Genomic DNA, 24602 nt, shown 5'->3' with positions numbered 1-24602 from the left:
AACTCCTTAGCGTTACGAAACATAAAGCCCATCGGTCTTGTTGCATCTTTGCAAGTGGTTTCAATATGAGAGGCAAAGGACAGTTTAGTGTCGTACAAAATAATAAGGTATTTGAAACAGGTGCATCTGGTTATTGGAGTAGTTTCCAGGCTGTAGTTAAAAACTATTGGGCGCCGTCTGTTGCAGAACGTCATCACAGAACACTTATCCGGATTCAGATGAAGATTGTTTGCCACACACCAGCTCCCTCGGCAATGTCCACCACAATCCGAAACAGCTTCAGGTCATCGGCAAACAGCTAGTTATGTAGTCGGCTATGTCGTTAACGAATAATAGGAAGATCAGTGGAGCCAGATTACTGCCCTAAGGTGCCCCGCTTGTGGCTATAAAATTATATTATATTATTATTATTATTAAATTAAAGTTGATACTGTTTAGTTTTATTTTGAAATATTTTCTGCCTTTTTTTCAAATCGGTGCCTACAAAAACTACAGATTTGCCATTATCTCAGAATAAAGAATAAAAAGTGATATTTTTCTACACTATTTACTCATCCAAATTCAGATACTAATTTCTCGTTCAAATATTTATCACAGAATGAATGAATGCAGATACTCTAATTTTACTAATTTAGTATTTTCTCATTACCTTGGCTATTACTTGCTGCATCACATGATTTCCGAAAAAAACAGCCTTTCAAACTAAGGTAAGTCTACAGGGTGGCTCAAAAAACGCGACGAGTACCCTGATAACACACAATATCACCAGTATATCTGGTCAATGTCCCATTTAAGTAGCATGTCATATTCATCTAAGTGAAAAAATTACAAAAACGTAAACATAATATATTTGTTTTTAAGATCCCATTTGACAACACTGTTCGGCTGCAACCAATGACGCAACTACTCGCGATCGTGCCCCGCCGGACTCGCTCGAGTCTCGTCGGCTTCTCCTCCGTCTCGTCATCCGCCATCTTTTCAGCCTTGTTTTTGCAGTTATTGGCGGTATAAGGTATACGGCGACTTGACGTCTATTTCGAGTATTTTGTGTCGTGTGCTTACTGCTTTCAGTGCTTTAATTTTAGTTTTTTTTGGTATTATTATTACTAAAGAACTAATAATTCATGTAAGTAAAACTTTATGGTAATATACAACATAAGATTTGATTGATTCCTGTGTAGTCTACCAACATCATGCCTCGTTTTTTATAATTTTGCTAGGTCAATGAGATAGCAAGATCGAGCGGCGGCAGCAGTTATGAAGTTGTAAAACAAGCTCTGACGCCAGCGATTCAAAATTAAAATTGCCCAAATTAATACTTGGAAAGAAGGAATTATGTTTTTTAAAAATAAATAGGAAGTAAATGTAATATAAATAATACATATATATTATAAGAAATATAATTTAATCAAATATATATCATGGTGATTGCTTAGTTTTCTGAACCGAGTTGAGCTAAAACTGCCTTTTCTGTAACTTACACATACACGTTTTAGATTACGTATCTTTTTTGATTCTAGACTTCTTTTCGTATCTTATTGCTTAGTATTTGAAAACAAAAATAAAAGCCACTTTCTCTACATGTTTTTTGAGCAGTTAAATTTAGGCATACAAGACTAAACTAATTTCTTATTTATGTAAGCAATTTTAGAGAAAATCTCCAGAACAAAATTATATTGTTACTTATATACTATAGTTAGTACATTTTTTTCTTAAAATAGGTGCGATAATAACCCCGCAAAAACAAAGTATTAATTTAGGAATCACCCTTCGTAATTTACAACATTAAAATGGTTGTTGGGTAAATTCATGAAAACATTTTTCAAGGCTTGTTTTCATGGAGATAGACGAGCAAAAAAAACTAGGAAATTTTTTCGAAGGAACATAAACATCCTATATTTAACATTCATAGGTCACTTCATAATAATCAATTACTTCATAAATGATTTATTATTACTCTAATATCAATGTTTTAATTAGGGTACATGCGGTTCGTCTCCAAATCCAACTGCCTTATATACTTAAATACGTCGTCGGTAATTTTTTGGGCTTCTTGGGGACTGGATATCAAAGCTTTGTCGACCATCAGTCCTATTTGAAACCTGTCATCGTAAGTACAAATACCGACGCTTAAACCTAAATGCAAATTTCATTAATATTAATTAAATCTCTCCCAAACAAAATTTCTGCTCGCTTCATTTATGTTATAAAAAGGACTAAATAACTTTTAGGTAGTTTAGCTCACCCAGTTTTTCCCTATGCTGCGGAAAGAACACAATATGTTTCAAATTGCATTGGTCAAATACTTGAAGTTTGCTCGTTGCCGGTACATTTGATACGCACATCGTGACACCCGGTATAGTCAATAATTTCTTGAGTAGAGGCATTGGGATCACACCGCTTATGTATTGAAATAACATCATAGCCTACGGCAAGTATACACTACATAGCACAGGAATTATGAAGCAACCACTAAAAAATGGAAAGTTACATTTGCGATTTATAGTTTATAGCGAGAAAATTTGGGTATTGGGCATAGGGTACATTTGTATTTAACAGAAGCATTATACACACCAAATTTCAACAAAAATATGTGAAAAACTCAGAATTGTTTAAATCAAAGTATCAAAGGTTTTAAATAAGAAAATGATGTCCAGACCTTTTACTCAGCAGGTTAATTCATTACTTCTTCTTCTTACTTATTCATTACTAACCAAGGCTAACTAAACTTTAGTCTTATCGCATTTTGACTATGCAGATTTTGTTCGTGTTGTAGATTCGTATGCTCTCGTATGTTTAGAGAGTTAAACATCCTAGGAATTAATTAGTTTTTCACTTTCCAATAATAATAATAATAATAATAATAATTCATAAAGTTAAGCCCAAATATGCAACTGCCCTTTATCATTATATTCTCAACAACCTTAAACCTCTAAATAATTTTAAGCCTAAATATGAACGATTTTAATTACTCTTCCAAAGAGTAACTATAGAATAGTCCTTTATATACAAGGACTTATATGGTATACGAGGTTAGCGCCAAAATTTCCCGGCCTGACATAGATGCAGCTCCAGTATCACGATAAAACTTGGTCTTCTTTTAAATATATATCTTAGTAGGCTGCGAAAAAAATATTGAAGTCTTGTCTTGAAGACGTGTCCGAAAAAATGTGGAAAATAACGCAAATTGAATATAGAACAGTCATAAAGTTTTTGACAAAAGTAGGGTTAGCACCTAGAATTATTAAAGAAAGGCTGGATGGTCTGTACGGCCAAAGTTCTCCTTCGTATTCTGTAGTGAAAGAATGCGCAAAACGTTTTCGGATGGGGCAGGAGTCCCTTGAAGATGATTCAAAAACTGGTCGACCAGTGGAGGTCATATTGTTGCGATTGTGGAAGAGGTGGTATTGAGTGATAGACGTTTAAAGGTCAAGGAAATCTCAGAAATTACTAAGCTTTATAATGCAACTGTTCGTCGAATCCTGCAGGATCATTTAGGGATGCATAAGGTTAGTTCAAGATGGGTTCCTAAAAACCTTTCGGTTATTCAAGAACAACGCCGTGTCGAGTGTGCGCGGTCTTTTTTGGAACTCTGTGGGTCGGGACCGAAGCCTGTAATAGAAACCATTGCGACGGGGGATGAAACTATGATTCTCTATTATGACCCTCTATTGAAAAAAGAATCAATGGAGTGGCGTCGTAAGGGTGAAGCACCTGCAAGAAAATTCAGAGTCTGCCAGTCAACAAAAAAGGTGATGGCCACGATCTTTTGGGATTGTGAAGGAATTCTTTTATTTTTTTTTAAAGATTTTAAAGACACTAACTAATACCACTGTCAATGGTAAATATTACGCAACATTATTACGTAAATTGGGAGACTGCATACGTGTAAAACGTCGAGGAAAACTGACCAGAGGCGCGCGTCTTTTGCATGATAATGCACCTGCCCATACTGCTGCTGTTGCACAAGCTGCAATTTTAAAGTGTGGGTTCCAACAGACAGATTATCCTCCCTATAGTCCAGATATGACCCACAGCGACTATTATTTGTTTGGATTTTTGAAAAAGGAATTAAGTGGACGGCGGTTTAACGACGAAATTGAATTAAAAGAGGCTGTTTTAGCTCATTTTCCAGACAAACCAAAAGAATATTTTTTTAAAGGAATTGAGTTGACTATATTGAAAAATAATAAAAAACTGTTACTCAACTTTGTTTCTTTGATATTCAGGCCGGTAAAGTTTGGCGCTGCCCTCGTACATCGATTAGTGTTATTGTATGGCATTACCTTTGGATCTGGAAGGGTTGACAGTAGCTCCGATTGATCTATCGTTTTCTGCATGGTGTCTATGAGGGTAGATCTAACCGTATCCAACGGAAAAATCACCATGCTAAAATTATTGGTGAGCGGGATGGGTCCTTCGGCGAAAATGAGTCTATAGGAAAGCACCAAAGGGGCGGCCAATGTTATACGTTCTGGAGTGTCAAATCTGTTCTAGAACATATACGTAGTTGCGATAATACGAGAGATATTAGCAAAGTTCTGGGAATTGTGCCATAAATAAATATTCGCAAAACTTATTAGTATTTTGCAAGACAAGTTTTGCATTATTTCCTCCGTCTTAGGTATTCGGCTGATAAATCAAAATCTCACCGGGCACTAATTTGGGTGGAAACGACCGAAATAATTTAGTGTGCAGAATGCGGAAGTACTGCCCATCGGTTGATGGATCATTTTAAAACCGGAAAAACATCACTAGAACGCGAAGGCGGTGGTTTTGTTTGCCATGGAAAAACAAGAAGTTCAAAAAATTATAATAAATTTGCAAAGTCAGTTGCCCAAGAAAGAAGGATGGAGGAGCAGTAGTCAAAAATAACTGGAACTGGCGCAGACGCAGCAAACTCTAGCACATGTCAATTTTGTATTAACTTTAGGACTGTCGATAGCCATTTTGTGTGTGTGAGAATGATTTGAATTATTATGTATTAGTGTGTCCGTGTGTGAGGGTTTATGGTAAATGAAAAAATCTAATTTGTTCTGTAATTTAGTTATAGCTAAGTCCAAAAAGTTGAAAGAGTTATGTAGTTACTTATCTATGATAAATTTTATACGGTAATTTAATTAATATGAATCAAAAAGGACTGTAGTTGTCATTCCGTTCCAGTGAAACAAGCGAAAACATCATCTACGTATCTATACCACCAATGAAATCTTTTACTTAGAGGATGGTTATGTATGATACTTACTATATTGTCCATGAAAATTTCTAAGTGGATTTCCCATAATTAATCCTTCTTTAGCCATATACAATTTAACGACTAAATTCCAAATAATTATGGTCTAAACACACTATTAAAGTAAGGTGAATAGTGATGATACTGATCCTAACAGCTTCACGAGTCAGACAGCTGGGTTATTAACATGCATAAAAGAAAAGTTAACTAATCTTGATGAAAAAGTATGTAAACCTGAAAAAGATAGTATTATGTTATGTTAGGAGATGTATCTCCAATATTAGGTGATCTGAAACGGTATCCAAACAAGAACAGCTATTGACATAGATTTAAAAAAGACAAAAAAGTTTATAAAATGACCACAAGGGGCGTGGTTTCAACTCTTTTACACCGGGTCAAATTATAGCAGTTTTTCGTTTAATGGCCTTTGCTCTATATCTACACATGGTGTAAGGGTGTTCTAGCATTTTCGGAAATAACTGCTGATAACTCCAAAAATGCATAGAAACTTAGAGAAAAGTGCTTTTGCTAGGCTATCGATCTTACTATGTGCGTCTATTTTCCGAAAAACATATCGAAAATGCCTTTCGAAAAATAAAATTAGGAAGATAATCACCCTTTTGAAGAAATCGGTCAAACTTGCGGACAAGGCCGTAAGCACGACGGAGGAGAATTTTCCTCCGGGCACTCTGTTTTTAATTCTTCTCACCGTGGGCACCAATCCGGCGGTCTCTTCGCAGGACCATGTTGCAATTTTGTCGCCGGTAAGGATTCGTCCGTGTAACTCGTGCTTATCAAAATCTCTGAGGCTATGATGGTAGATCGACAATCCCAAAAATATGAAGAGGAAGTACGCGAAGTTGACAAATTTCGAGACTCCGTCTTTCTAAGAGATCTTATATATAGTGTTTTTAAGCTTTAACAAATACTTTAAAATTGTATGTGCTTGTGTGGCGAGAACTGAGAAAAACAGTATTTTTAACCTTAAACAAAGACCTGTGTTCGTGCTGCTTATTTGCAGTGTTATTTAAGAAGAAATACATTTCTTTTACCTTTTCCAGTGGGATAAGTTACATCAAAAAATAGTTAGGTATGCCTGGAACGAGATGTGCCATGCATGGGTGCAATAAAAACTATTTTGATGAAAAAGCAAGTTCTCGAAAATGTAGTTTTCATGGCTTTCCCGAAAGGAAAGATCAAGTATCCCGAACTATTCGGAACGAGTGGATAGTTCGATGTAGAAGACAGGACAAACTTAATCCAGATAAAAGCTATATCTGCTCAGTTCATTTTACTGAAAATGATTACGAAAGAGACTTACAAAATTAGTTATTAGGTTTTGTTTGTCTTGAGTAACGCATTAAATTCAGATTGAAGTATATGTACTAATATGTATTTTTATACTATGTACATACGAGGGTACTTATAAGGACATATTATTATTTACTTATTATTATAAATAGTTGTTATGTATGCCTAATATATTGTTTGTTTTTTATTATGTTCTTTAACATGTATAAAATAGGGATTTCTAGTTTATAAGTATTTGTTGATTTTTGTATATTTAAAATGCCGTAAAACACAAAGTTTTACAAGTAAATCGTTTTGTCCGCTAGTTTAATGTATTTATGTGTAACAATATTTAATTAATACATGTATTTCAAGATAATACATATCAGCCAACCTTGATTGCCATAGTATTATTTTTACCCTACCCTACGCTACTTCCCAATAATTATTAGGTAATCCTATTAGGTTTACGATTCTTGTGGATATTAAAAATTCTAGACACCTACATTCCGTTATACTTTGACACACAACAACGGGCTTTGTAGTAGGTTATATCAACGAATCATAAATTTAACAGAATCGCCAGGATCTTCAGCTAAATAAAATAACAGAATATACCATACAACTTGAATGATCTGTAATAAAGCCTATAGCCATGTACAATTTGCAATAATAAACATACGTAGATCTATTCTGTTCCATAATGTTCTGTTTCTCTCATCCTCATCCATAATAGCTATGAAACACGAACATCACCAACATTGGCATATGGTTAGTGAAAAAAAGAAGAAGAATGCAGAAAACAGCATTGAACATAACCTATAGGTATTCTGTCAGTGGCAATGCACATGGCGGTTTAACCTACGTTCGCTCCCGACGGAATCCGTTGTAATCGTCCTTCTTTGGTTCCAAAAGTAAAGTGTTTTTTCTGAGTGTTTAGTAAATGGTTTAAAGTTATAATCGTTGTCGGCTGTTTTTTCTTGTTCAGAGGCCTGATAGGCTCTGTTGGTCTGCGGGGAAAACGGGGGAGTCCGTTTTGTGCTATCGGTTAAAGATACTTTTTTATTGATGAATTGAATAATATTCACTATTGTTGTAAGTGGCCGAATCGTAACTAGTTTTTAACTATGCATTGTTAACTGATATTCGAAACTGCTAATTTGTAATTTGGAGAAACAGATTACAGATTGTTAGCCATCATTTTTACTTGGCAAGAATATCTAAGATTATTAAGATCACTTTCGCTCGGACCCATATGGGCGCTAGTCGATTAAATTCGCAGTGATATTGTCTTCTTTCTTTGTTTTGTTATTTTCATGACAAAGTTGGTGTTTTTTCTGTGCTTGGCGGATGGTGGCTGGAATTATCCAAAACCATTGTACGGTCGGTCAGAAGATACTTCTTGAAAAACATGGGTATTCGTGTCTTCGTAATAATCTCTAATTCAAGAGGGCCCAGATGTCAATAAGGAATCCGTTTGCGTTATAGAGAGAAAATTCATAAACTTCAAGGTTTGTGATAATAGGTTTTACTTTGTTATAAAGCTGTAATTATAATGTCTTTATACTTTTCTTTAACTGACGAGAGAAGATTATTACAGCTTTTTATAGAACTAGTTGTGTTGTTCATTGGGACTAACCAAATGCTCATTGTTTATTTGAGGTTTGCCCAATTTATATGGTTTAAGAGGATAATTTTCCACTTACATCTATGGAGGACACTTACATTCGGTTAGACTGAACTTTTTATTACTCTTTAATTTTTAAAAACAGACTTCAAGATTAGACAACATGCATCCTAATCATAGAATAAGGAATTTTTTTATACCTACAAGGGGCACTTGGTTCCTAAAAAAAGTTGTTTCAATCAATTTTGCTCACTAATGTAAAAAAAAAAATTGTTTTGATTATTTAAATCCTTTTAACCACTTTCGGTGAGTCGATTTACCAAATCAACAAGAAAAATTCTGTATGAATGATATGATCATTAAAAGCTGGAACAATAGCACTACTACACATCTACATGAAAGTACTGTTTTCAAATTTCACCATAAGTATTTGAATAGCTACATACATACCAATACAGTGTACCAATTAGCAGCGCTTTGTTCCGAATTGGCATATGCTTTTTTAAGGTGATCTTGTAGATAGGAACTTATACTACCATTGCTGAATATCTTAATCAGGAAGGAAACGTATGTCACTCCATCCCCGACTGCGTGACTGAATCTTAGAATAATCGGGTATAAGTATTTACCCTGGAAGGAAAGGATCATAATTTGTATCAGTTCTTGTCGGTACCAACTACAGAAACTTAAGAAATAACTAACATACACAAAATATCTGGTCATCAGGATATCAGGAAGTTTCAGTGGCACAGTCAAATGGCAACTGCAGATATCACCAGTAAGATTTACGTATCTTTTAAACGTAGGAGTGAAAACACTTCAATAAGATTGAAAGCTCCCAGTTTATCTTGTTTTTGGGGAGTTCGCGTTGCTAAAATGAAGGATTTCCAGTGGAAGCAAGGAGCTGCTTAAATTTTATAAGCAGGAACTCCAAAATTTAACAACAAAATTAAATGTATTCAAAACGTGAATGGTAGAATCTAATTTTTTCATTCTACGTGGTGTGGATTTCTTTTTCAACGCAGATCTTTTTTTTGCTATGAAGTTGACACTTTACCTTTCTTGTCAGTTTTAAACGCTGCATTAGGTGGTAACTTAAAGATAACTTTTCGGTTGCTCTTAAATAAAAGAAATTGCAGCTTGCGGTTCCACTCATTGTCTCGACTGACCTCGTTTTTTTGCGCCAGTGGTATGGGTGACACTAGCAAAGCCCACATGGCGGTGTCTTCTTTATCTAACGGACTGTTGCAAACTTCACTTGCTACCTCGTTGAGTGCACTCTCATCAAACGGTTTGTTTTCAGGAATTTTTAGTAAACTAATACCCTCTTCTGCGGTATAAGTGTTCCTTAACATGTAAGTGTAGCCCAAAAAGTGGTGACGCGTACTAGAGAGTTTAGGATAATCTGTGGTGTGAAACACCTAAAAATTAACCTTGTTTCCAAAAGAAATCCCAATGACATTCATTTTTGAGTTGCACTCACCCTTTCTTCGGCGATTTTTCGCAGTCTATCTCTCATATCCATTTTTGTATCGCTTTCTAGCACAAGTATTATCGACAGTATACTCCTCCATTCTTTTTCTTGAATCGCCCAGACCATATCAGCGCCCTCGAACATGCCACCGAACTTGTCACCGTGTCTTAAAACGAGCAACAATCTGACCAGGTGCCGATAGGCGGCGAGAACAATCAAACTGAGAACTACAATCGGTACTAGGGTCAATGCTAACAGGTACAATAATGTACTAGGGCGTTTCATTGAGGTGGTGCCACATCGTAAAATTCGAGTAAGCATTATCTGAAACAAAATTCATTTTGAGTGCTATTTCAGAACAGTGTAGGGTTATTCCTTGAATGACACTTTAATGACAGAGTATTTGGTACTTGGTATTTGTTACTCATGTGAATCAAGCAGAAAGTAATGGCTACCATTGGGAACACATGATATAAATTTAGAGACGCTGATAAATCGATTTTCATCTTTATTTGTCACACATCGATTTGAAAAGGTTTATGTTTGCTGAGACATGGACAATGCGTGCTTCTTTCTAGCTTGCAGGGTTGTTCATGCCGATGACCAATACTATCGAATCTCATCGCCATTCGGCACAGAACTCGTGGGTTTTCAACTCTCAACCCACCTAACAACTGATGAAGAGAGTTCACCATGACCTTCCAAGGAATACGATTATAACTTAATTTTAAGAATTTATGTATATTCCGGACCGTCCGGGCACTTTTCCGGGAATATAATTGACAGACCTCGTAGTTCGAAAGCAACCCCACACTTGCCACAGAATACATTGAAGAGACAGGACGAAAAACATCAACTAGGCTTAAAGAACATAGCAGATCCTCTTATTAGAACATCTTATTCAACGATACCAGTTATTCTAAAATATTAGCAATTATTCTAGCAAATAAAAATTCGAAAACAGAATATATGCAGGTACAAAGTTGAATGGAAACCAGTTTAAGTTAAGGTGATTGGCGAAACGTCAGCAAGTTCGATTCATCAACAATGACACTAGATTTTTAAATAGTATTCTGCATAATATATTTTTTGTTTGCTAATTTTTAGATTTCTTTTTATGTAAAAACGTTAGTACTAATATTAAAATAAAAAGATATGCCAATTTTGATATTTAAAATCACCCCTAAAAATGTTGTTCTTTTTAATAATGTTATTTATTGTCTTTGTTTTTATATACTTACTTTATGCTACAAAACTGGTATTACAAGCTTACTCTTTTACGTTACGTTTTTATAAAAAGAGGTTAGTAATTTGTAGCTAATGTTATAGTCTATAAGTATACCGGGACAACCATAAATTATCTACACCACTGTATTCTACGAAAAAATTAAAAAAGAAGTTATTTTACACCTTCGTTTAATAGGAATGGGGTCCCAAAACATTTTAAAAATGCCCTTGTATCTTAAAGACTGAAGGAGTAATGAAAATATGAATGAAAAAAATATGGTATTTTTAATTTTACGAAAGAACATCACTATCTCTCAAAATAACGGAGATACAAATGTACATAATACGTGAATTTTATTCAGTTAAAGCAAGCTTCTTTCTTGCATACCATTTAGTCATAGACAAAGTCCATAAACTTACGCTGTCAATCGCAATCAGTTGCTAAAAGTATGCAACCTCCTAAAAAAAAAGAGTAAACCAGAAATAAAATTTCAATGGGAGAAGGGTGATTTGAATAGTGCAAATGTCTCTTGGAGTGGTACTCTCGTACTACCGTTAACATTATCTATAGATAGTCATCCTGTCGATTTTTTTCAACTTTTTATGAGTCCGTCACTTGTCGAAGAACTCGTAAAATATACGGTAAGGTATGCCACTCAAAAAAATGTTCCTGGATTTGAGCTTTACGTTCCTCTACCTCGCCGAAGAATGTTTTGGGAAGATGCAGAAGATGTGCATAATTCACTGGTAGCTCAGTCAATGAGACGCAATCGGTTTAAGGAAATATGCAGATTCTTTCATGCTGCTGATAACAACGCCTTACCTCAAGGGGACAAAATGGCAAAGTTACGGACAATTATTGACACTTTAAACAAAAAATTTATACGATATGCACCCTTGCAGTCAAATATTTCAATAGAAGAGTCGATGGTTCCTTACTATGGAAAACATGCCTGCAGGCACTTTATACGCAGCAAGACGATTCGATTCGGATACAAAGCTTGGGTTATAAGTACCAAACCAGGTTATTGCTTGCAGTTCAAAATTTACGAAGGACGAAAAAACAAAAAAATCGCCAATGAAAGTTAATGTCTTGGGAATCTGTTGTACTAAACTTTGCTGAGGTTCTGCAAAGAGAATATTCTAGTTTGCGCTTTTCAGTATACTTTGACAATTTCTTTACCTCTGCTAAACTGATATACAAACTTACTCAGATAAATTTTGGGGCAACAGGGACAGTGTGAGAAAATAGAACTGTGAAATGTGAATTAAATGACTCAAAGATAATGAAAAATGAAAAAAGGGCAATTATGGACAGTGCGGTGGATAAGGACAAAGGTATCGTAGGAATAAAATGGAAGGACAACAGTGTTGTCAGTGTTTTGGCAAATGACTTGAGCCTTTACAGAAATATAAAAGGTTTTCGATTCAAGAAAAAATGAAATTTTATGGAGGGTGTGGATCAAATGGATAATAATATATCCAACTACCGAATTGCCATGAAGGGCAAAAAGTGGTATACCCCCTAATCACCCTAATCACAAGATAATCTTTATTTTCGAAGAGAAATTTCCCAGTATCTTTTAAAAAAATACTGAGCAAAACCGAAAATGCCTGGGCCAAAGATATCTTCTATATATTGTACCACTTCGGAAAGCCACTTGATAGTTTGTCAGCAGCCAATTATAAGTAAAAACAACAACTCAAAATCGTATGAAACTTTTTAATGTTTCTGTTTAAAATAACAAAAAATGAAAAATATATAATTAAGTCTTGTTTTTTATTCTATAAGACCCATTATCAAAATCAAAAACATTTCTTTTCAAATACATTTCTAAAAAAATTTTTGTCATTAATTCAAAACAATGAATAAATGTTAAAAAAAAAGGTCATATTTCTGGGCATTGATGGGTTAAGTGGACTTGCATATATTCGTTTTGGTTTGTTTTGACTAGACTAATTTAGGCGACAGAGGAATGTTTTGAAACACCTGCTCTAATATATTTTATAAAATACAATTACCTTTATTTTACACAGCACGTTTACACGCGAATTGTTCAGCTACGGTGTAACTCTGCGCTCGAGTCCGCGGAAACATCGTTTTCTAAGATTCCGCATTGCGTGTTGCCTAAATACTGCTAACGCAGCAATCAACTGATCATAAACAAATCAAAACAGCTCAATTAAGTTTTATGCTTTTCGGTGTAAACGGTTCCGGGAAATTAACTAGGGCTAATTAAAGCGGAGATAATTATTTTAAGTAATCTCCACTATTAAGTTATGGCGTACAACTTTTATAGTATTAAAATCTGGAAAAAACATTTTTTTGATGGTCATTTGTGACCACAATGTATAATATACTTTCGAATGTTGTGACTTCATATAAGGTTGACTATTTCAAAAATTTGAGACATACAGATTATAAAATTGTCGGCTTCTATGAACTGCAATTAGTTGGTTGTTACCACTATGGCTATAAATTAACAATAACAATAATAAGACAGGTATTACAGAAAAGTCGTTATAAAAAAATTGCAAAAAAGGCGGTGGCAGAGAGGACAATTTTAATACAGGCCAGTTTCGACAAAATCGAGCAAAATATATTTTTTCTCTATTTTATTTCGAACCCTTTACTTTTTGAAACACACTGTACATCATTCTAGACGACACGAAACTTGATCTGGTTTTCATAAGGTTTGTAAATAAATAAATCGAATTTGACTTTCGCTGTTCAAATGTATTTGATTAACTACTTATGAATTAATACAATTAAATTGACAATTAAATACACTACCACTAAACGTTTCATTAAGGCAATGCCATACTTCCTCGATTTACTTTTCAAAGTCAAGGTGGAAAATCAAAATTGCAATTAGATCCTCTCTGACAACATCTGATGCTAAGAAACGGTAGGACAAGTATTATGGGATTGCACTTCATAATTAATTAAAAATCCGTATTTTTCTGCGGTGATAGGTCCGTCCAAGTCTATGGCCTTGACGAATATTTCTAGGGGTCCTGGAGCCACATCTACAAAAGAAATTTGCGTATTGGAGACGTTACGTCACATTGTATCCAAATTACAAGATTTTTAAAAAGTTTCACCTTTCGGACACACGAGGTCCCCTGTATATTGTAGCATTTATGGATCTTCGATCAAAATTGTTGTAATATAATTATTATAAAAAAACTTTTCTTTGTTCCGAAACAAAAGCACATTGCAATTGACCTAGACACTCAAAAACCTGTTTACACTACATTTCAATTTTAATGCTAGCTAAAATTAGATAATCGAAAACAACAATTTCTTTGGAAAGAAATTGTTGGAACATCAGTTTACTAAATTTGTTGTACCAAACTGTCACTGTAAGATTGTTGTAGAAAACGCTATATAGTTTTACTTCTAATAAGTGAACAAAAACAACAACAAAACAATTTTGAAATTCATTTAGACATAAATTTAATTCCTGTCAAAATAAAAAACACCAAATATTTAGTCTAAGGCAATAGATAATGATGAATTAAATATTACCGTAATACAGTTTTGCTGTCCTTTTAATACACATGTTATAAAGTAATGAATATTGAACTGTAAAACTGTAACTATCACAACATGAAAGTAATTAACAGTAATGCACTGTTTATTGTCTATCGTACGTACCATAAAAGAAATCGCCCTCACTACCCAAACATATTTGAGAGTTGGTGGTCGTCACAGTAGTCGAATAAGCATCTGGCACAAACAAATACTGCGAACAGGCAGCCACGGTTGTTCCAGATGCCTTCGGCCCGAGTTGAAGGTACTTGATGTTGAATCTGAGAATTAAATAAATATATGTTCGTGAGTTCCGCTTAAAAATCAAAACATGAGCACTTAAATTTTTCTGTTCAGTCGAGAAAACTTTAATATTTTGTGCAAGTTTTTCATCTAAGTAAAATATTTTACCAATATTTTTTTAAGGTATATGAGGATTATAAAAAACGGTGATAGATACGTTAGTCACTATCCCATCGTTAAACCGTCTTAAAACGTATTATATTTTATGGGCATTTTGAACATTTTGAAGAACGTCTAAAAAAATTGAGGTGGATCAATACTGAGGACACCCTTTTTTATGTATAATTATCATATTGTACAAACACTAACTTTAATAAATAAAATGAACTCTGAGGTGGATAATAAAAACATTCATACGTCACTATAATCGTAATTCTTCCATCGATTACTTAAGGTTCTATCAAATGGCCGTTAATTGTGATTTGTTCGTTTGTGCCACTCAAAAAACCCATTAATCGGTAATTTACCCTCAATTATCATTAAACATTGATGCCAGTGCTACGTTCACTTAATTGCGAATAAAAAATTAATTGCAGCTTTGTGCTGCGGTCGTGTAAATATCCACTAGTGATTTTTTCATTTCGGGTACAGGGTGTCAAATTTTGGTTAGTTTTGGTTTGGAAGAACTTCATACTTAAGTATATACAGTGAACTCCTGTTATAAAATACTCTCTAGGGAGCAAAAAGGAGTACTACATAAGAGTATGCTATAAATAAAAACACATAGAAAACTAAAAAACACTAATACAGGTACTAAAAAAACAAAAAAAAAATTATACTACCTAAACTAAAAACTTATCTGTCTATATAAACTTTACAACGTACAAGTAAAAATACATATTTTATTCTTTTTGAGTAAAAAAATTCGTTATTTTTGTTTGTTTATTTTTTCTCAATTCAAATTTCATATTTTCGATGTGCTTCTCATCCTTCCAGGGCGCTTACATACATATTTGGTACTTCGTCCTGTTGAACATTATCGTCGCTTTCGTTACCAGACCTATAAGGATCATTTGGCTGTAAAACTTCTGCAATAATATCCCTTAATAACTCCGGTGTTATTAAATTATCATCAACAGCTCAAGAAGATACATTTCAATCTTGGTTAGATCCTGGCCGCTATTGCCCAACCAATTACTTAGGGGAACCTCCCGGTCACCACCTGAACCAAAGATCAGTCATCGTCTGAATCAAACTCATCTTCCGATTTTATCACACCTGCATGTCGAAAGCCGTTTAAAATAGTGGTTGAAGTAACGTCATTCCAACATTGTGCAAGTAATTTTCAAATGACTGGATCGAACGATACAAAAAATATCTGCGGCAATATGTCTTAAGGCATTTTTTTTGGATGATCTCCACAATTGTCAACCAGAAACAATATTTTTCTATTCTGACGTTTTAGTTTTTGTATCCAAATACTTTAAATAATCATGACTTATAAATGACAGGTAGATTTTTCACATTTTTCGTGAATCTCGATCCTTTATATTTACCAATAACAAGAAGTTTGCAAATTTCGCTTCTTGTTATATTTGCACAAACCCAAAAGGTGTACTTCAACTTCGACCGCTTTCGAGAAAGGCTGTGATAGAAATGTGGTGCACGGAGAGCGTTTACATCTCAAGTTTAATGTGGGTTCGTCTTCTTATGGCGCGTTGGTGTCTATTTCAAATTGTTGCATATTTTCTAACTATATACTCAGTATTATGTGTTTAAAGCTAAAAACTAGCAAGTGGTCCCCACTGTATCTCACTCATTTTATTGCAATTGTTTTTCTTTTAATCAAGTGTTGGTAGTACCCACCGGTATATAATATATAATATAAAAATACAATTAGGTAAGAAATAATAATAAATAAACAATAATTTCATTGCACCAGTTTTCCTATGCTGAAATTAGGCGGAACTTTAAGAAATTGTTTATTTTGTTATCCAACGCTTGAGATGTACATTATTTCCTGTATCCTGGGGTTCGTCGTCTTACTGGATATTCTTGCTTATTAGGAAGGCTAGTCACTCAAATGCTAATATATATTGTATGTAAAATAAGTTATGTTGAGTCTTCTTTTTATTAAGAAGTAAGTAAAAACGCTAGCAAAGCGTCATTAAAAATACATCTAAAATTTAAATCGCTTACCTGATACCACAGACGTATTCCGATCTTTTAAATGCTATCCCGTAATATTCTCCGAAAGGATAACTCTGCTGAATGCTGTCGTCTAAAGTTTCATCGTATCCGAAGGACTTGATAACTCCAGTTCGCTCCGTGAAATATTGAATAGCTCCGGGTGGAGCTAGAATTAAGGAGAAATCAATGTTTTCACTTTCCGTTTCTGTTCTACTTTTAAGTTAAGGTGTTAATTAATTATTGATTAATGATATTACGAACACGATAATATATAAAAATATAATGTGAAGTAAATTAGAATTTTATTGATTTTCTCAGATTAAGGAATGAAAAATACAACTTTTATGTCAATTCACTTTTCGTTCTTTCTCGCCTCATTTTTGTAGAAAAAATAAAAATTTTCTAACAAAAATTAATTTGCTCGTGTTTTTTAGAGTCCCGAGCTTAATGCTTTTTTAATATATATCTAGCATTAAAAAAAATAAAAAGAAAAAAAAGTGCTTCTAATGGCCACACATAACCTAGAGAACTGAAAAAAAAAATCAACAAAAATGAAGTAAGATACATAGAAAAGGCAGGAGGCTTAAAAGATTTATTTTTGGATACTGTATCGAATCAATAACATCGCCATGTTTTATTATTTAAGAAAAAACACTTCACCTTTTTCATTTAAATAATATTTGTTTGCCGTTGCCTAATTTTACAACATTCAAATTTTTAACAATATCGGCAACGTAATAGAAATATTAATGCAAAACCCGAAACTTTTTCTACCTTAAATTGTTTCAGGTACAAGCAATGAAAATTAGTACAAGCCTTTAAGTAGATAAAAAATGTATAGTATCATCCTTCAATGTACAGTTTCATAAAAAACTGATACTGCTTGAAAGTTCCATTACTTAAAATAAAATATATTTTGTATTACGTTTGCGGTTAATCAGCCTTTGCTCATTATTTGAACATGAAATTATTATAAGGAACATCCTCCATGGTAAATCTGTGAAGAAATCTTGCAAAAAATGTACATTATGTAAGTATTGGAGGTCGATCCCTTTCAGCAGGGGCCCAGCATTTTAACATAAACAAGACAAGAAGAAACACTTGAAAGGAATTTAATATTCCCTGCAATCTTCATCCGCATCAATCACAGCTTGAAGTCTTCGTCTCATGGTTATGAAAGGAGTTATGAAGTTTTCTTCTAGCCTCCCCCTACTTCCTGAATACCTTGCCTCGCTATTTTGAGGACTAAAATGTCTTCGATACAGCCGTTTTGGAGACATTGTGTAAATACGTTTCAGTGTGGACAGGACAGTTGTCTTGTTAGAACATATACATACATACATCAAAATGCTGAGCTCAGGCTGATGAGGACCACCATGAGAGTCGTATCAGTTTATTATGACACCAGCCGTACAATTCACCTAACAATGGAAAGTCGGTAGCTATCTCATTGCTATCCTTATATTTCGATAAATCGAAATGTGATTTTTTCCTCGGGCATTCTAACTGCGTCACTTTAATTTTCCAACTGGGTGCGAGTAGGGAGGTTGATTCTCGACTCGCCAGACTAAATTCCAAAACGACCCCATTCACTTGTTCGTCCATTTCGCTCAAGTGGACATACACTACAATGGAACTTTTGTTTGCGAGGTGTACATTTTTTAATACTAAGATAATTTTGTTGTTACCGTGCTGGTCATTGTTTCTACCGCATATTGGCGGAATTCCGTAGTTATTCGGGGAAATACTCAAGATGTCATCCTCGCATCGATATGTTTCGGTGTTCACAGTTGTCGATAAAACTGTCCGTTTCGCTGGTGCAAGAATTAGCTTCTCAAAGTCGATTCTAAAATATTTAATTACTAATAGTACGGTATAGTACGCATACGTAGTACTCATGTGAATAATCAGAAGATAAAATATGAAATAAATAAATTAACTAATAAAATCAAAAATAAAATAACCATTAATATTAATATACAAAATTCGAGTCGTTGCAAATTATATGAATGAGGAAACTTTAAAAATTATGTACTTTGCAAACTTTCAGTCACGCATGAGGTATGGAATTATCTTTTGGGGGGGTAATGAAAATTTTCGTGGTTCAAAAGAGGACTCTTCGCACTGTCAAAAAATGCAATTTAGAGAGAGCTGTGGGAGGGGTGAAGATGTTTTTACTGTATATGCTTTATATGTTTATGAAGCATTGATATTCTTTTTTAAAAATTGAAAGGACTTCGAACTACAGATATTTCATAGATATAATACCAGAACCCTAAATGTAAATTACCCTATTCACCGTTTAACCTTAACTGAAAGGAGTTCTTATTGCATTTGCCTGAGATTGTATAATAAATTACCAAATGAGGTAAAAACAATTGCAATAAATCTAAAAATCTTTAAATACACAATAAAAAAGTTATTGATAGGGTTAGAACCTTACTCCATAGAAGATTTTTTCTGTAAAATTTAAATAATTGTAAATACGATGTGATTGAAATTTGTAACAATATCTGGTGCTTTTCCTTGTTTGACGCCGTTTTCCTTTGTGTTTGGTATATTATTTTTAGGTAATATATTTTTGGCACAATGTGAAATAAAGTTAATTAACATTATTATTATTATAAGAATATATTATTTTAGGTAGAATAGTTCATAAAACTCTGTGTCCCAAAATGTCTGTAGTAATTATAGTTAAACCCAATGGCGTTTCGACGGGCACGCTCACTAAAAAAATGCTGATATATTCCTTGGATTAAGCAAGTGAAAAGCAGATATAAAGTAAAGGCAACAGACATAGAAGTTACATTTTTAGTTGGTCAATACGAACAATATGCTACTACAGAATTATGAAAAACCTATTAAACAGACAAGTCGCCGATGAAAAAAAGGCTTTCTTCTCAAACTTAGTAAGTCTTTCTAACAACAAAAGTAAAAAAATGTGGGAACTCGTCAACGAGAAGCTGAGTAAGGAAAAAACTCAACGCCGTATACGAATAAATGTTAATAATGTCAATGTAATTAATGATAACATAATAGCAAATGAATTCGGATAATTTTTTGCCACTCACGTGCAGTCGAAGACCGATACTATGTTCACTAAAGATGAAACTGGCACTCTTCCAACCACCAAGGCAAAGAGTATGTTTTTCATGCCATACACCGATAGAGAGGTACTAACCTTAATTCAATCACTCAAAAACAAGCGATCTGTTGGAATCGATGAAATACCTATACAACTCCATATTTAACCACTTCCGTTCTCTGCGGGCAGTTCCTTGCGGCATTGAAAAAATCAAAAATGATTCCTGTATTCAAAAAGGGAGACTCTGAGCTAATAGAGAATTATAGGCCTATAACAACCGCACGTTGGTTCTCTAAAGTACTCGAAAAGCCCATGTAAGACAGAATGACAAATTTTTTGGAGCAAGAAAACATTATATCGAATGTGAAACATGGTTTCCGTGTTGGTTACTCGACGGAAACGGGGACTGATGACCTTGTCCAGTATATCGACGACAAACTCGACATGGGTGAGACAGTTGTGGGAGTGTTTTTTGATCTATCGCGCGTCTTCGATTCCTTAGGTTTGAATATCATGGCAAAAAACTAGAATGCCTGAGGTTTCGAGGTAATATCAATAGTTGGATAATATCATATATGAAACACAGGGAAATAAGGGTCAAAGTGAATGGAATATACAAATTTTTGCATTCCTAATATTTTTTTATGCATTTGTAAGGTATTTTAAAAATATGAATTACTGTACTTTGCCTGGAAAGAAATAAAAACAGAAACCCAGATTTATTTGGCAGATCTGCGCACTCAGAAAACTCATCAAAATAGGAAAATTGTAGTTAGTAATAGTAGTATTCTTAGGAACGAGAATAATATTCTAACCGAGTTGACAGCCCTATTGATACTCTAGTAAATATATAAGGTTGTTCGGAAAGTCATTTCGTTTTTTCCCGTCAGAGGACTTAATTACGTTTTTTCGAAACCAACTTCACACTTAAGCCGCATAACCATTATGTCTTGAGAGCTGATATTGCAAGACTTGTGTGTGAAAAAGTTCTATTAATTTGGTGGTTGGTGCCCTTTTAAATATGGAGAGCAATAAGCAGCATTTTCGTCATATTTTACTTTTTTACTTCAGAAAAGGTAAAAATCCTGTCCAAGCGAGAAAAAAATTGACCGATGTGTATGGAGAAGGCGTGTTAACAGTACGCCAGTGCCAGAACTGGTTTGCAAAATTTCGATCCGACAATTTTGATGTCGAAGATGCACCACGGTCTGGAATGCCGGTCGAAGCTGACAAAGATGCGATAAAGGCATTAGTTGATGCAAATCGGCGAATAACCACACGAGAGATCGGTGAGAGATTAAATTTGTCGAATTCGACTGTTTATGGCCATTTGAAAGGCATGGGCTTAACCTCGAAGCTCGATGTGTGGGTGCCCCATGTCCTTACGGAGCGAAATTTGTGTCGTCGCGTTGACGTGTGTGATTCGCTCCTCAAACGTCAAGAAAATGATCCATTTTAGAAGCGGATTATTACTGGGGACGAAAAATGGGTTGTATACAACAATGTTAAACGCAAGAGGTCGTAGAGCAGAAAAGATGAACCGGCTCAAAGTGTGTCAAAAGCCAACATTCACCAAAAAAAGGTGATGCTCTCCGTTTGGTGGGATGTCAAAGGAATCGTTTTTTTTGAGTTTTTGCCGGACAATATAACGATTAATTCAGAAGTCTATTGTCATCAACTGGACAAATTGAATGATTCACTTAAAGAGAAGAGGCCCGAATTAATCAACAGGAAGGGTGTAGTGTTCCACCAGGATAATGCGAGACCTCACACAAGTTTGGTCACTCGCCAAAAACTTTTACAACTTGAGTGGGACGTACTGCAACATCCACCATATTCTCCAGATCTGGCGCCTTCGGACTACTATTTGTTCCGGTCCCTGCAAAATTTTTTTTTTACCTCAAATGAAGATGTCAAAAACCACCTGAACCAGTTTTTTGCCAGCAAGGACCAAAACTTTTATGAGAGGGGAATTATGTTACTGCTAGAAAGATGGCAAAAGGTGTTGGACCAGAATGGCCAATATATAATTTAATAAAATATTTATTCATTATATGAAAACTGTCTTTCATGTTCCCCAAAAAAAAACGAAATGACTTTCCGAACAACCCAATATAATATACGATACAAATGTAAATAGGTCATATACTTCTTTTACTCACTGTAATGGAGTAGAATTTTTATTAAATGAAACTCAGCTTAAGAACAACATTTAAAAAATGTTCCTTTTTGCAAAAAATATACCAAAAAAGAAAGATAAGAATACCTGCAGTGGCATGGTGGATAAGTTAGAAGCAATACCATAAAGATTATGAGAAAGTTAAGGCAGAAAGAACATTAAAGAGAGAAATGAAGCAGAAAAAAATTGCAGTACGGTATTAGAAGAGCAAAAGGACCTTCAGAAAGTCTAAGCGAACTTCGGATAACACAAGTGTCTGGAAATGACCTTCAAAGGAGGACCAGCATTTATGGTAAGATGTACGAACTTGTTATAACTAACGACCGAGGGATACCTGAGCCTTGTAATTTTGTTACTTTCAAAATGTTTAAAAAAAACCATTTGCAACAAGAAAATTGTAATTTCAAAAAATACTGTATTTATTTTTATATACTTCTTAACCCATATTTCCTAAAAATCGTAAATGACATTGCTAAAACACAATTTTATTCTTTATAATGTCAGCTAATGACTGCGTTAACTTTGAATGTATCAAGAAGAAGAAGCCAGTTATTTTACACGAGTTGATACTTTCACATGCAACACTTCTGCAATATAAAGTTACAATACTAACCAAAACTAAAATTGAAACGGTTTAATCTTACCTCACTTGACATACATTTTTATTATGTAACTTGACAGTGTACTTGCAATGAGTGGTGTCGGAAGTTATTTCTGAGGACTCAAAATATGACACTTTGTCCTGGGTGGACTTTACGCAGCTCCTTTGATCTAGAAATTGACACAAGAATATTAACCGAAATTAATTTTAAATTTTTTGGTCATTGGGAGAAATAGATGAACGACAATAGGTCATTAATAAGTAGTAAGACAAACGAAAGCCAATAAGTAATAATAAAAAAGAAAGAGCATTGACTTTTGGCCGTCTTTATTGATATATTTGGGAAATAGTTTTTATAATAAAATCGAATTCAATTATATATTAACCGACATTATTTTTTATTTTTTGGTAATTGTGAGTAATAGATGAACGACAATATGTCATTTATAAGTTGTAATAAAAAAAGAAACCGCATTTTAAGTCCAATTGACTTTTGGCCGTGTTTATTGATTTTTTTGGGAAATAGTTTTTATAAGAAAATCGAATTCAATTGAATATTAACCGAAATTATTCTTTAATTTGTTGGTAATTGTAAGAGATACGTAAACGAGAATAAGTCCTTAATGAGTAATGATAAAAATAAAAAGAGTATTTTAAGTCCGACTTCAAGTGAAAATATTCCTGTTAAAAGCTGTACAGGATTATGTTATACTTACGGCTGCAGCAGGACGATAGCATTCCACAGTATCCAATAATTGATCCCCCGGAGAGCAAGCATTTCGTCTTTCCTATGCACACCCCCTTCTTGTTGGTGCCAATCTGACATTCAGTTACTTTATTAAATTGATTTGCGACAGCTGTAATGGTAAAAATTGATTTTTTTTTTAAATTTTGGCGTGCATCCACCAGACTATCAAGAATCCTCGAAAACGTTATTTTAAATGGACAGAGAAAGCCACAGAATAAACAAAATTGACTCTTTTTAATAGCAGACAATCCCCCGCAGACCCGCTTCACCTCAAAAGATTGAGTTAATATAAGAATATGATATCAAATCTACAAAAATTTTTCCTCAAAAAAAGTAAATTATAGAGAAAATATTCAAAAAAATATAAAAAAAGAGATTTTTTTATAAATATAAATATGAATTGTTAAAAATATAAATATAAATATAATAATATAATATAATAGTAAAAAATAAATTGTTAAAAGAAAAATATGACATATAATTAAAAAATATGTTAATTTAATTTATTATTTAATTTAAAAAGGCATTAACATATGGGTGTTTTATTTAATTTATTTATTTAATTTATTTAATTTTATTTAATGATATTTATCCTCAGTGCCGAAAACAATTTTTTCATTCCAATCGATAACGAGAATACTGTTTCTCGCATATTTTATTGCGCACCATTGAATGTAATGTGACTATTTAGTTGCTTATTTACTTATTGCTGACTTATTATACTCATTACTTATTAATTTTTACGCATTTCTAATCAGCTTGTTTTCAGCTTTACAAAAATATATAGCCCTATATAAAGTGAGACGGAAAAAGGATATGGGCACTTTTTTAAATTTTTCTTTTACTGTTTTTTTTTTCATTTTTTTCCATTTCCATTTTCCATGAACCATCAAGCTAAAGTAAAACGGAAAAACGGGAAGCGCATTTTTTAATTTTAAATGAAAAATAAATACGAATCTAATCTAAATCGTAAGAATTTTCAAATGGTCAAGACGCCGTTGTTGCCAAATTAAATCAAAACGTACGAGGTCAGAGCAACAATTTATAGGACCCTACCTATATTTATTCATTTTTAATCAGCTTTTAAAATAAAACGGTTAAGCGCATTTTTTAAGATTAAATGAAAAATAAATATCTTAATCTTAAGAATTTCAAACTGATTAAGACGCC

The 24602-nt window shown here is 33.8% G+C and overlaps 2 protein-coding genes across 3 annotated transcripts; both read right to left on the bottom strand.

Moving 5' to 3' along the window:
- Positions 1-1406: 1406 nt before the first annotated feature.
- Positions 1407-13025, bottom strand: LOC132707410 (uncharacterized). Of its 2 annotated transcripts, XM_060679257.1 has the most exons (8): positions 12874-13025; positions 9634-9948; positions 9320-9571; positions 8601-8780; positions 5850-6119; positions 4287-4493; positions 2246-2426; positions 1407-2136 (listed from the first exon to the last, which is right to left on the bottom strand). In XM_060679257.1, the coding sequence occupies exons 2-8, from the start codon at positions 9943-9945 to the stop codon at positions 1973-1975; spliced, it is 1566 nt and encodes a 521-aa protein (XP_060535240.1). In that variant the 5' UTR covers positions 9946-9948; positions 12874-13025; the 3' UTR covers positions 1407-1972. The 2 variants fall into 2 exon arrangements, with proteins under 2 accessions (XP_060535240.1, XP_060535241.1); XM_060679258.1 differs by lacking the exon at positions 5850-6119.
- A 557-nt stretch (positions 13026-13582) lies between these two features.
- On the bottom strand, positions 13583-23494 carry LOC132707669 (uncharacterized; the record flags this gene model as incomplete). The annotated part of the gene is made up of 7 exons (XM_060679592.1): positions 13583-13881; positions 14513-14667; positions 16829-16985; positions 18241-18444; positions 18508-18665; positions 22728-22854; positions 23401-23494. Coding segments are annotated over 7 exons (1026 nt in total), but the record flags the coding sequence as incomplete, so codon positions are not given.
- Between the last annotated feature and the right edge of the window lie 1108 nt (positions 23495-24602).

The sequence above is a fragment of the Cylas formicarius genome, unplaced genomic scaffold (assembly GCF_029955315.1).
Source record: "Cylas formicarius isolate icCylForm1 unplaced genomic scaffold, icCylForm1.1 PGA_scaffold_9__14_contigs__length_23061073, whole genome shotgun sequence".
NCBI lineage: Eukaryota > Metazoa > Arthropoda > Insecta > Coleoptera > Brentidae > Cylas > Cylas formicarius.
Note: the sequence above shows the minus strand (reverse complement) of the source record. Positions and strands in the feature narration are given on the sequence as shown.

Bases quoted from the DNA above. Each gene is read 5' to 3' on its own strand.
- LOC132707410 (XM_060679257.1), bottom strand. From the start codon at position 9,945: ATGCTTACTCGAATTTTACGATGTGGCACCACCTCAATGAAACGCCCT. The intron at 9,572-9,633 runs GTGAGTGCAACT...GTTAATTTTTAG, and splicing joins GAAAAATCGCCGAAGAAAGG to GTGTTTCACACCACAGATTA. The intron at 2,137-2,245 runs GTGAGCTAAACT...ATTTGCATTTAG, and splicing joins GCAGCATAGGGAAAAACTGG to GTTTAAGCGTCGGTATTTGT.